The sequence below is a fragment of the Diadema antillarum genome, unplaced genomic scaffold (genome assembly GCF_040938485.1).
Source record: "Diadema antillarum isolate AM-2024a unplaced genomic scaffold, OU_Dant_1.0 seq00000542_RagTag, whole genome shotgun sequence".
In the NCBI taxonomy this organism is placed as follows: domain Eukaryota; kingdom Metazoa; phylum Echinodermata; class Echinoidea; order Diadematoida; family Diadematidae; genus Diadema; species Diadema antillarum.
This window is the reverse complement of record NW_027271489.1, coordinates 166,710-179,450: the sequence shown is the minus strand read 5'-3', so window position 1 is coordinate 179,450 and position 12,741 is coordinate 166,710. Positions and strand designations below refer to the sequence as shown.

At 40.4% G+C, this 12,741-nt stretch overlaps 1 protein-coding gene across 1 annotated transcript in view; it reads left to right on the top strand.

Moving 5' to 3' along the window:
* Positions 1-3,607: 3,607 nt before the first annotated feature.
* The window catches only part of LOC139734706 (coiled-coil domain-containing protein 150-like), a 37,979-nt gene continuing 28,845 nt past the window's right edge, over positions 3,608-12,741 (top strand). Inside the window, exons 1-5 of the mRNA XM_071645498.1 lie at positions 3,608-3,686; positions 7,497-7,851; positions 8,357-8,566; positions 9,044-9,112; positions 10,466-10,582. Of these exons, the coding sequence (XP_071501599.1) occupies positions 7,540-7,851; positions 8,357-8,566; positions 9,044-9,112; positions 10,466-10,582 (708 nt within the window). The 5' untranslated portion in view covers positions 3,608-3,686; positions 7,497-7,539. The remainder of the gene's footprint in view (positions 3,687-7,496; positions 7,852-8,356; positions 8,567-9,043; positions 9,113-10,465; positions 10,583-12,741) is intronic.

Here is a 12,741-nt window from a genome sequence, read left to right as displayed (position 1 = left end):
AATTTATTTTGGTCCTTGAGCAGAGAAACCAATAAACTGAAAATCTTAAACAAATTACACTGAACAGTGTTGATGACATCAGAACCCCGCACATTTCAGAAATGTAGCAGTGTTATTCCATTAACAATACCACCTGCTTGACAATTTCACCTGTGAAGAATCTATGCGTGCCTTATTCGTGCATAATGGCGAGGCTGCCATGCCATCATCCTTGTTCATTGCAATTTGTTATAAATTTTGAAAACATTCTTCTTCCTCATCCCAATCACTATTGATTCTGAAACTCTGTACTCAGTATAAATAATTTATAGTTGTTCTTAATGAAAAAGTCTGGAAATCATCCGGAGATCCCCTTTAAAACAGGTCAGGGTAAGTTGGTGCTGCAATGTTTTACTGTTCAAACTGATGTGTAATATTATAGTACATTGTTTACACCTAGAACTATTTTATAACATTTTGTTTACGTTTACCAATTGAAGACCATTTGTCAATTCATGAAGAATTCAAATCAGGTAGGGCCCTTAATTGCAGTGTAGTAGCGTACGTTCGGGTGAGAATAACTTGCACTAATTAGCTTGTGTCATCACCAAATAAAGGGTGAATGAGAATAAACCAACATTGACCAAAAATCAAAACCTTAACTTCCACATCATAAAAGAGTACCCAAAACAGTTTTTACAGTTCAGGGGCGCGGATCCAGGCATTCCATAAATTGGGGGGGGGGGGGGGGGGGGGGGGGGGGGGCTTTACAAAATCATAGGGGGCTAAAGTGCACGCTCCACCCCCTTTTTTTTTCTTTTATTCAACAAAACTAAATGGGACGCCCGGTGCACCGGCCCCACCTGGATCTGCCGCTGTAATGAGGATATTTTCTTTTCTTAGACATTGAAATATAGTTTCTATAAATTGCGCATCCTAGACAGTTGGAAAACTGTCTGACAGAGCAAGTTTTTGGAACCTTTTTAACTATAGTGGACAATGTGCGTACGATGCGCAATTTCTCAATGGAACTGGATCGCATTTTTGTATTCGCGGCAATTTCAAACCACGTTATCACCAGTTATGCACGGTATAGGCCTACTCATTGTTACTATGAAAATACTGCACCAAAGATTGCGTGTGTTTGTACATTTATAAAACTACGTTCAGCTGTATTTTATCATGCAGGGGAGGTGCATCTCCCTGATTTTATCCTGCTCTTACTTCTGTATCCCCCCCCCACCCCCTTCCCCGGTTGTGTTGTACTGTTAGCCTACAGTAACATGCAATTCAAATAGCCAAACCGGGGTACGGTTCTTCCACCACCCTGGCCAAACCAAAGATGATCAGAGCGCCGCGCGCGCAGTGCTAGTGCCGCATAGCCGCAGCGCTGCGCTATGACATCTTTGGCCAATTGTTTTTAAAGGACAAGTCCACCTTCATATACATAAGGATTGAGAGAATGCAGCAATATTAGCAGGACATATCAGTGAAAGTTTGAAGAAAATTGGACAATCCGTTCAAAAGTTACGAATATTTTAAGTATCTGCGCAGTCACTGCTGGAAGAGAAGACTACTAACTACAGTGTATGATGTCACATGCCTACAACTATATAGACCGATTCTGTGACGCGCTATGTGTATAATTGCGAACCTTTGTTACATGTGCGCGATAAACATGTTGCCCGGGGGGTGGGGGAGAGGAGGGGGGGGGGGGGTCGGCTAAGACACCTCAACATGAGCTCATGGCTGCGCCCAGTGCCACAAATTGTCTGCTGCCCTCAACGAACCCGAATCGGTCTATAAGGAAAATAAAAAGAGAATTTCACAAAACTTTACTTTTTGAATAAAGTGCACATTTCTTCGACTTAATACTGACGTATGTTAAGGGTAATATTATTCCCCCTGCCTTCTGAAAGAGAGAAGTCGAGTTTTCTTTTGTTATGCGAGAAAAATGGAAATATGCTGAATTTTCTTTATTCTTTGTTTATATCGTTGTACTCATGTGACATCACAAGCTATAGTAGTCTTTTCATCCAGCAGTGACTGAGCAGAAACTTCAATAATTCACAACTTACGGATAGTCCGCTTTTGCCCAAACTCTCACTGATGTGTTCTATCACTAATATTGCTGCATTCACTCAACCCACATGTCTATGAATTAAGGTGAACTTGTCCATTAATTTCTCGTTCAGTGATCGTTATGGTCAGTGAACGCACGTCTATGGCAAGCCGTTTGTGTAAAAAGTCGATAAACTCTGTTTTTCACTGATAAACACAGTGTTTATGAACTGAGTTTTTCTTTGATAAACTGTGTTTACCAGCGATAAACTCTGTTTATCAATTGATAAACAGAGTTTATCAATCTGATAAACTGAGTTTATCAGAAAAACAGTGTTAATCAGTTGATAAACATAGTTTATCAGAGAAAAAAATCTGTTTATCAGTTGATAAACTCTGTTTTTCTGATAAACTCAGTTTATCAGTTGATAAACAATAGTTGATAAACAGAGTTTTTCACTTTTGATAAGCAGAGTTATTTATCTCTCCACAAGAGAGGGCGTTTTCACTGTTTGATATGTTCTGCTCGTTGATAATAATTGCAGCGCTAGCGCTTGCAACGTATCGCTGCGCTAGTTAGCTAGCTAACCGGGCCGGGCGCGCGTGGCTGCGGGCGTGTGTTGTGTCTGTAATTCTGGCAACGTTTTCGGTAATCGGTATCTGGTATATGTCGTATGTAATCTCTACACATATCACAAAGTACAGCTTACAAGTGTTTTTTCTTTTTGTTGTGATCAAGACATACATGTGTGATAAGTTAGCCTGCGTCGTAAGGCCATCAGGCATCACACTCGCGTCATATAGGCCTACCTGTCCACTTCCCAGCCACTGCTTGCTTCCTGGCTGCCCCCGTGTACATATACAGTCACAGTGCCGTGTATATATATCACTAGCTGTAGATCTACGTACATGTACGTATTAACAGAGCAGACGGCTCTGCGTATTAAATGCTGCTAGCGCCCACTACCGAGAAGGTTTGAATAACTCTGCTTTTCTCTGATAAACTGAGTTTATCAAGTGATAAACAGAGTTTATCAGAAAAACTGTGTTTATCACTTGATAAACTCAGTTTATCAAGTGATAAACAGAGTTTGTCAGAAAAACTGTGTTTATCAGTTGATAAACAGATTTTTTTCCGATATGAAAACTCTGTTTTTCTCTGATAAACAGAGTTTTTCTTGAAAAACAATGTTCATCAGTTGATAAACGCAGTTTTTCTGATAAACTGCGTTTATCACTTGATAAACTCAGTTTATCAAGTGAAGAGTTTGTTCGCAAAAACCGATAAGTCCATATTTGACAAATGGAGATATTTGCGAGTAAAGGTCAAGAAAAATAAAGAGAATGATAAGAAAATTTTTGCTTCTTTGACCATAATTTCAAAAATGTACCTTTATATGTAGTGACCAATATATCATTTAAAAGGTATCATTTTGTACTTTATGACAGAGACCGTACTTCAAAATCTTCAAAAATGGACTAATCGGGTTTTGCGAACAAACTCTTCAAGTGATAAACATAGTTTATCGACTTTTTACACAAACGGCTTGCCATACACGTCGAGCGAGTTTAATTGATGCTCCTCTTTGGCCCAATGTACAAATTGTAACTGAGCTGTGGATGACTACTCTAGTAGGACTAGACTAGTAAGTATTTGAACTAGATCTATGCTGTTGGGTGCTTGTAAACCTAGCGACTTTTAGGTATTGTTATCAAACGGGAACGTGTTTATGGTTGCTCAATATGTCATTCGCGCTTCGTCTGACGTTTGTTCTGTGCAGACCATTGGACCCATACATGCGTATTGCTGTTAGTGATAGTGTTTGTGAGTTCAATAAGCTGTGCTGTGTGACTGTGAGTGAGCAGGGGGTCAGCTCAAGATGGTGGATCCACCTCCCTGCTGTATCATGGTACGCTGTGCCTGTACGTGAGTGATCTATTCCGTTGCTTCCCTCGCTATGGTGTGTTATGCTCTCGTACTTTTCATGTTAGACACCCTACATTTAAGTTTTAACTAATTATACACCACAGTTCATTTCATTTTCATTTCATTTATTTCCAAATTCTCATTAAAATACATGTGACAAAGAACAAGGTGAAGATAATAACATTACATTCGGTAATAGTATACATGTACAAGAAAAACAAGCACAATAAAGAGAAAAACAAAATTAAACAAAGAGGAAATTCTAAGAGAGAAAATGGAGGAGCCAGCAGAGGCCATTGGCCTTTCTACGGCTGGACTCCCACTTGAGATTTTTTTTTTTGTACATTATAAGATACACTTAAATGGAGGGAAAAAAAGACGATTAAAAAACAGGAAAAATAAAAACAGGCAAACTACGTGTGAAAATATGTAGAAAAAAAAATACACATTGCAGACATCATATGTACGTTGTCAGATTGGATTTCTGCAGAAACTTCAATTATAACTATTCAACAAATATATTTTATATCTACGTTTAAAAGAGGCAAGGGAAGTCGCTGTCGCTGTAGCTTACGGAGCGTAACGGTGTTTAAGTTACTGTTAGGTAGCGACAGGGCTGTACAGACGCAGGGATGCCAAGTTCAAAAAAATTTTATGAGTGAGATTTTCATGACTCGGCATCTCGGCACACGAATGTGCGCGCGAGCGAGGGTGTGGGGGGGGGGGTTTCCCCCTGTGGCCTCCCATGGTAGGGAGCTTTTTCAATTTTTAGCTCTTAATGGTGCAATCAGGTACGTGTTTTAAGTGACTATTTTTTACTTATTTTGAAAGACAAAAGGGAAATGAAGAGTTTGTTCGTAAAAACCGACAAGTCCATTTTTGAAGATTTTGAAGTATGGTCACTGTCATAAAGTACAAAATAATACCTTTTCAGTGATATATTGGTCACTACATATAAAGGTACATTTTTGAAGTTATGGTCAAAAGAAGCAAACATTTTCTTATTATTCTCCTTATTTTTCTTGACCTTTAATCGCAAATATCTCCATTTGGCAAATATGGACTTATCGGTTTTTGCGAACAAACTATCTTCAAATATACCTTCAATTGCAACTACTAGTATCACTTTAATCTTTGAGCTATGCTCATTATTATAGGCCCAAGTTGCAGACTTTGCCCGATGCGTGAGAAAAATGGGTGCCATGCGTGAGATCGTGAGATGGCCCCTATGAAATGCTGGAGTCTCACGCAGAATGCGTGAGACTTGGTAGCTCTGCAGACGGGACCACCAACCACGAAGAGAGTTCAACGATCGCATTGCAATCGCTTTGAATTTTGATACTTTAGATCATTTTTTTGTCACCACAAACTCATCTAATAAAATCTTCACTAATGGACTCCATAATGCAAAATGGATGATTATATCCAGCATGTCCAAACGGTACATCGTCTTTCACGCCCGGCCAATTTGATGTGATGTGAATGCCCTTTCAAAAGGTTGCACTATCGACTGTGCTGCTACACTCAAGCAGCGCACGCATGCATAAGATCTCTCTGCAGCAGACGACGTTGGGCAGTACGCCATACAATATAGGTTCTGTAATACGATCTCAACGCACACGCCGCGCTCGCTTTGGAGCACTTCCGGTCACGCATGCGCATAATTCGGAGAGATGAAGGCGCCTTTTTGAATTCTGCAACGATGAATCCCCGACGAATCAGGAATTGCGGCAGAAATTGCCATTTTTTTTTGTTCCACAGACTTATCGCGAGGGCTGTCTATGGGCCCGTGTGGCGAACAATGCTTCTGTAAGCATGTATTTAACGTGAGTAACGTATACTGTTTTTAGAAGAAACATATAAATTTTCATAAGTTTTGTAGTTGTGTTGAGGTTCCCCACTTTGAAGCTGCATGCCTCGCCTGTCAGACGCTATATTCGCACAGCGTACTTACAGCGTCTGGTCGGGCTACCCTGCATTATGCTTTCACATATCAGAATTCACTTTTTTTCCCGGTCATTGCCATTAATTATCATTTTGATAAGATTATTAATGAAATTACGTCCTCCAGCTGTCCAGTGCAGTGGCTAGTTAGTTTGACTTTTTTCCTACATCATGGGACATTAGATGTTACGTGTTTGACTAGGTGTTACTACAGTCACTAGTAACAGTGCCTCACAGCGCAACAGGGTTACGGTACATCCAGTGCATGATCACGATGATGTGTTTGTAGTGTTCTCGCTGTTACAGCTAACCTTGACCTATTAAAACCCTGTGTGGCTCCGGAGCGCTCTGTTGTACATAGTTATTCTGTCGCCGTGGGAGCCCGAACCTGAAGTGTTCGGGCTGGTCCCTGTTAACCTTGACCTGACTGCGATCAGCCCTAACATGAAGCGTTTCCACAGTGGCACAGTATGACTATGAGTAAACTCACTAAATGTGCACAACAGAGTGAGCGCCCTGGGATTAACTTCGACCAAAAAAAGTCAGTCTGTATTTTAAATTTGTCTTCGGGGGTATGTTCCACAGAGATTACGTCTGGCTTCAAGGAATCCGAGAGCCATAAAAGTAAAGAAATGATTAAAAATGCCTCTGGACAGACAGATTTTCTTGTCTTAAGTACAGCTAACCCTGCTGGGGTGCTCCATTCAAGCACTTGTAGGTCTCCTAGCCCACTATTTTCCTCCACCAAGGCAGGAGGTTATGTTTCATCACGTTTTGGTGTTTGTTTGTTTCTTTCTTTGTGTGCTAAATAACTCAAAAAGTTGTGAATGGATTTGACTGAAACTTGCAGGAAAAGTTGATAGTGACAAAAAGAATAGATCAGATGATCAAATTTTGTCTGTGATCCAGGAATTTTTATGGATTTTTGAAGGATTTTGATCTTTTGACAGTTAGAGTCAGTGAACTTGAGAGTTCAAGCCGTGCATATTTGAGGTTTGCATACAGGTGCTCTAAAGTGCATACTCTACATGCTCCGGTGATGGCGAGGCGCAGCAAAACTGGAAGCTGATGATGTAAACAAAAGGCTGCTATATTAAGAAATTGGGCGATTTTCAGCTGCTGTGTTCTGCTATTTTGATATATTTCTACTCTATCTCAATCCACATGTGAAGGTGAACTTGATCATGACCTGCATCTCCACTAATGTCACAAACTTAAACCTGTGCATTATTTGTTTTATAAAATGGATTTATGAACTTTTTTTCATTTACCTTCATGGGTGCTTAGAAGCTGCAAATCTGCCACTTGATACTAGCCATCTTGGGCTCCTGATCCTGAGCATGAACATGTCTCCACAACTTGGCAGTCATATTGGATTGTTGGATTTGCCACATACAGTAATCTCTGCATTGACCAAGAAAAGCAGAAGCTAGCTGTAGTCTGGAGAAAATAGGTGACCTCCGTGGACTCCTGAGCACATACTGTATCTTTATTGGCAGTAAGTAATGTTTTGATGTGGTTCTGTAAAAAAAAGGGTGTAACAAAGTGACATGGTGTCAATGTTTTGACTGTTTCCCTTCCATAGTTGTGCCATGGAAAAGTCCTGTTTGTCTTGAGGGAGACCAAGGATGTCATCTAAGCCCAGTATGGCACCTAGCCGTCCGAAGCGGTCATCCCCAGAGGCCGCTGTCCGGCTCCTGCAGAAGAAACTGGACGTTGCCGAGAAGGAAACGGTGAGCCTCGTAAGCCAGCTGGCCGGTTTGGGATTTAGGACAGAGCCAGCGGGACAGGGGGGGATACCCCCGCCAGTCGTCCAGCCGTTCTTGCCGCAATCTGTGGAGACCGAGGCATTGCACAAGAACTACCAGGCGTTGGTCGGCAGGCTTTGTCGCAATGAGAGCCAGATCCAAACGCTCAAACTCAATCTTTGTTCGCTTCAGGTTAGTACAGTGTACCGGTAGTTCTCTTCTGTCCATGATAATAGTGCATGAGAAATCAAAATCATCGCTTCTGCTTATTTGCACTCAAAGCATATTTTACCCTTCCTTATCCTGGAGACTCATATTTGCAGCTCATTAGAGCCAACCATTAGTGTGGGACTATACTCGTAGAAAGTTTTTGTACAGCACAGGAAGAAAAAACAAACATTAACTCTGAAATCAAGAGGTTGTGAATTAGTCTTTTTGTTTTCCTTTCCTTGAACAAATCATCACCTGCCTGGCAGAAGGGCCTTAGTAAAGCATTAAAGCATGTAAACCTTAGGGCCCTTCTGCTAGGCAAGCAATGAAATATGGTATGAATTTGAGATTTACTACCTTACTTAAAGACTGTTTTGATAGTGTTAAGTGAAAAATGCTGTCGTAACATGATTATTTGCTCTTTAGGTTGATAAGCTAAACAACTAGCACCTTTTGAGATCCCAAACTCTTCTGTGTGCTTTTAAAGGCGGCCAGGGACCTGACCCGCAACGATGCCAGGAACATGAAAGAAGAGGTGTCTCAGCTGACAGAGCTCCACACCACTGAGGTACGCAAACTGAACCAGGAGCTGGCCAGGAGCCGCAAGGAGCTGAAGGACGCCATCGATGCCCGCCGCGGTGCAGAGGAGGAGACCAGGAGGCTACAGGGAGCTCTGGAGGTAGCCACGTCCTCAAAGGTGATCATCCTAGAATCTTCTCCTTTGAAGTAAAAGCGAAACTTGCTTTTCTCCGTCCTACAGTCGAGCTGACTTTGACAATAGAGAGAGTGAGACAATCTGACAAGACAATGAAAATTTCATGAAAATCAGATAAAACTGCAGAAAAAAGGACAAAACCTGAAGTTTTCAGTGTTATCACAAACAAGTATTATCATCCATAATTGGTGGAAATTAGATTAGGGGATGATGTCCACTTCTAATACAGGTAACTTAGCAGTTGTCATTGATTATTTTTGGCAATTTCTGTGAATTTTTTTTTTTTTTTTCAATGTCCTACAACTGATGGATGAATTGATGCAAAGTGTAGAGATCTGGCACACATGTTTTGCAAGAGAAACTGAAGTGAAGATTATGTGAGGTCCTGAGAGGCTTGTGAGGTAGTATGTTTATAATTTTTGTTTTTAATTTCTTACTCTGTCTCTGCTTGGTCTGCAGTCAGATATTGCCATTGGCTTTGAGGATATTCGCATCGCAAAGCAGAAGCTATTGAGGAGAGTCTCTGAGGTAAGTGATTGATTAGGGTAGTGAGTTATCTCTGCAATGCCTGTAGTCTTGAAGACCTCATTTGAACATCCCTGAAAAGTCTGCTTTGATGGTGAAAACAAATGATGAAAAGCACTTGCAAGATAGATGAACAACATGAGAGTGTGTAAATCCAGGAGCCATTAAAAGGGAATGAAACCCATATTTTATGAGAATTGAGGGAATGCAGCAATATTAGAAGAACGAGTGGGTGAAGTTTGAGAAAAATCAAACAATCCATTCAAAAGTTAGGTGTTTGTTTTTTTGTGTTTTTTTGTGCAGCCATCGCAGGATGAGAAGACAATGCTTTGTGATGTTATGTATGAAAAATGATGTGAAGGAAAATCAACAAGTTTCACTTTTATGCCATAATGAAAGAGCATTCGGCATAATGTCACTCATTTGGAGGGCAGGAGGAATAAGAAATGTTCACATGCGTGTTAGTAGCAAGTTGAGGGAATTTGTACTTTTTAGTCATGAAAGTGAAATTTTGTGACATTATCTTGATGTTTTGGTTATATCAATGTACAAATGTGATACCAATTGTAGCAGCCTTTTTTATTCAGTGATGACTGCACAGAGCTGTTAAAATTCATAACTTTCCTTTGGATTGACTGAGTTTCCCCAAACTTTGCTGTTGTGTTCCATTTCTGCATTCTCCCAATCCACATTCATATTTGGGTTTCATTCCTCTTTATCCTGTTGAGGACAGACTGATTTTGTTACGACACCATTTCCCATAGACACCAGCCGGATTATACTTGTGACTCGTCCTCAACGGTTAAGCAACGCACTGGTTATATGTAATACAAAGGTTGATCCTTCTATTGTAATACACACATGATTTCATCATAGAAAAAAAGCGTAAGTGTACATAACTACACAAATTCCTTGAAGTTTTGTACACCTTGCACTCTTTGCACACCTGCTTTGTACACCTTGCACTGGATTTGCTCTTTTCATAATACAGAGTATAGATGCATCATTCTAGTAGTCATTTGCAAGTGTTTAGTGTATTATTCAAGTGCTGACTTGCAAGTATTTGATGTATCATAATTTCATAAATTCTTGTCATGTTCAAAAAAGTTAAAATGCACTGTGACCCCTCCATTTGATGAATGTCAGGGCTACAAACTAATCCATCTTTTTTACTGATCTGACCCATCTGTCGGACCATTTGCTACCCAGTTTTTCTATTTTTTACTTGTCCATTGCTGGAAAAAGCTACTTGTCCAACTGATTTGTACTGGTCCTGGGCTGCCGGACCAGTGCCAGTGTGCAACATTGAATGCGGTGTTTTACCCTTGTATTTATGACCTGCTCTGTTTAATTTAGCTGAAGGAAGAACTGGCGAGGGAGATTAGCTTTCGTTCCAGTCTGGAGGATTCTCATGCCACACTGCTACAGAGGATTCAAGAGATGGAAGCCACAATGGAGTCAGACCGAAGAGAGGTAAGGTCTGTAGACTACTGTGGAAGAGGAATTTTTTTTTTTGCTCAAAAGGACAGGAAACTTGCTTGAAAATGAAAGCACCCATTTTTTTTTTTTTTTTTTTTTTTTTTTGTTCAAGGAGATCTTAAGAGGAGAATATGAAATTTCATCGTACTCCCATGCAGTGGAAAGAAACCACAGTCCAATGATGCTGTGAGACAATCGAAGCATGAAGGGGAAAGTGTGTAAATACTTGCTGACTGCATGAAATTTAAAGAGGACTATTACTGTTCATTTAATAACACACACACATTGGTTTCGTATTTATGTATTTTTTTCTTTTGTTGCTTAGTTTCTGTGGACTGTTAGCATGACTTCAGTTTCTGCCAAAGAAGATTAAGTATTATATAGTCAAGTCTTAGTACTGCTTTAAAGTCCACTTCCACATTGTGCTTAAAGTCACATGTGATGAATAAAGTGAAATGTCATGTACATGTTGGTAAAAGTTTTATGCAGAAAACATACAAACAAACAAACAAACATACATAAGATGAAAAAGTTTTGAAAATTGAAAAAAAGAATACCTGTTTCAACGAAATTGCACAAATTGTAGAATGTAATGTGTCATCACCTCACCCCTCTCCTTTGACTGTTCAAAAAATTTTGTTACAATCATATTTGTGGTCAGCATTGTCGGTGAATAAGCAACCACAGCTTCATTTCTCATTGTGCTTTTTATTGGCTTTGGTGCAGTCAAGTTAATATATTAGAGTAAACTTTTAATGTCAGAAACTCAGGATGTACGTGTATGGCAGGAGGAAGACTACAAAATATAGATTTCAATAAAAACACTGAAGAGCAATTCTCCCTTAGAGTGTGATGGCGTGGTGCATTATACATATAAATGTGTGCAGCTTTTTGAGTATGTAACAAACGTAAACAGAAAAGCTGCATCACGTCGGTGATGTCTCGCATTTATCCCCAAGTTGAATTATCATTCAGGTTTATGCCAGGTTCAAGTGTGTACGTGTGTGTCACACACAAACACACTGCTAAAGTGCTGAGTGTGCAGTGGCTTTGGTATTTGTTGGAATAAATCTCACTTTTTGTGTTTTTATGGAGTATATTGAGGGATATACAGTGTAATCCTCATACCTTGTTGGATAGCTTTTGAAGAAACACAAGGATGGTATTTTATGGATCATTTCAGTAGGATTTTGTAGATTTTCAAGGATTGTATTTTTCACCTGGGCATGGATTTTAGCAAGCAGAGCTTCAACACTGGTCCCATACATACACCCTCGCGTCAGTTTGAATCAAGAGGCCAGCTACCACACATTGGGATACTGCCCTTTTGAGCCTGTGATTTTGGCGGGAAGTCAGCAAATCCTGCCTTTGTGTTCTATTTGTGCGGGTGCATGGATACATACTGCAGCTCCTTGTTGGACAAGAGATCCAGGTTTTGTATCATTTGATTAGCTCATTTGAAGTGATTTGAAGTGATTTTTATTTCGATGTTGTTGGTATTTACCATCTCATTTGACTTTGCCATGGTGTGACGTGAGACTGAGAATTGGATGAGACCTTACACCAGAGCTACATAGTCCCACTGGTATACAGCTTCAAACTACAGGACATCATCATGTCAGGCCTTGTAGTTTATCTCTTTTGGCTCTATTTGGCATCTACAATTGTCAACATCCATTACAACCATGTGATACTTAAAACTAGTGATAGTGCAGGAGAGAAGCAGGACTCCATCACTGCAAGACTGGTACAGCTACACCATACTTCTCATCCTTCATCTGCCACCAACAGTTGGCTCCAGGAAAGTCTCCACTTGTCAGCTTGTGCTCCAGGCTGTAAAGTAAGAGGATGCATTATTTCTGCTTCTGAACATGGTAAGAAACACAGCCTCCTGTATCTTACTTTCCTTCTCCTCTCCATTGCCTCGGATGTCGAACTAAATCCTGGCCCAAGGATGCCCAAATATCCTTGCCAGATTTGTTCTCGAGCAGTTACATGGAAGCAACGCGGGGTAGCCTGTGATGACTGTGATGGATGGTATCATGCAGAATGCATGGGCATGTCAACACAGGTGTATGATGCCCTCCATGGGTCACAAGTGTCTTGGCATTGTGTCAAATGCGGCCTGCCACAGTTTTCCAGTAGCCTTTTTG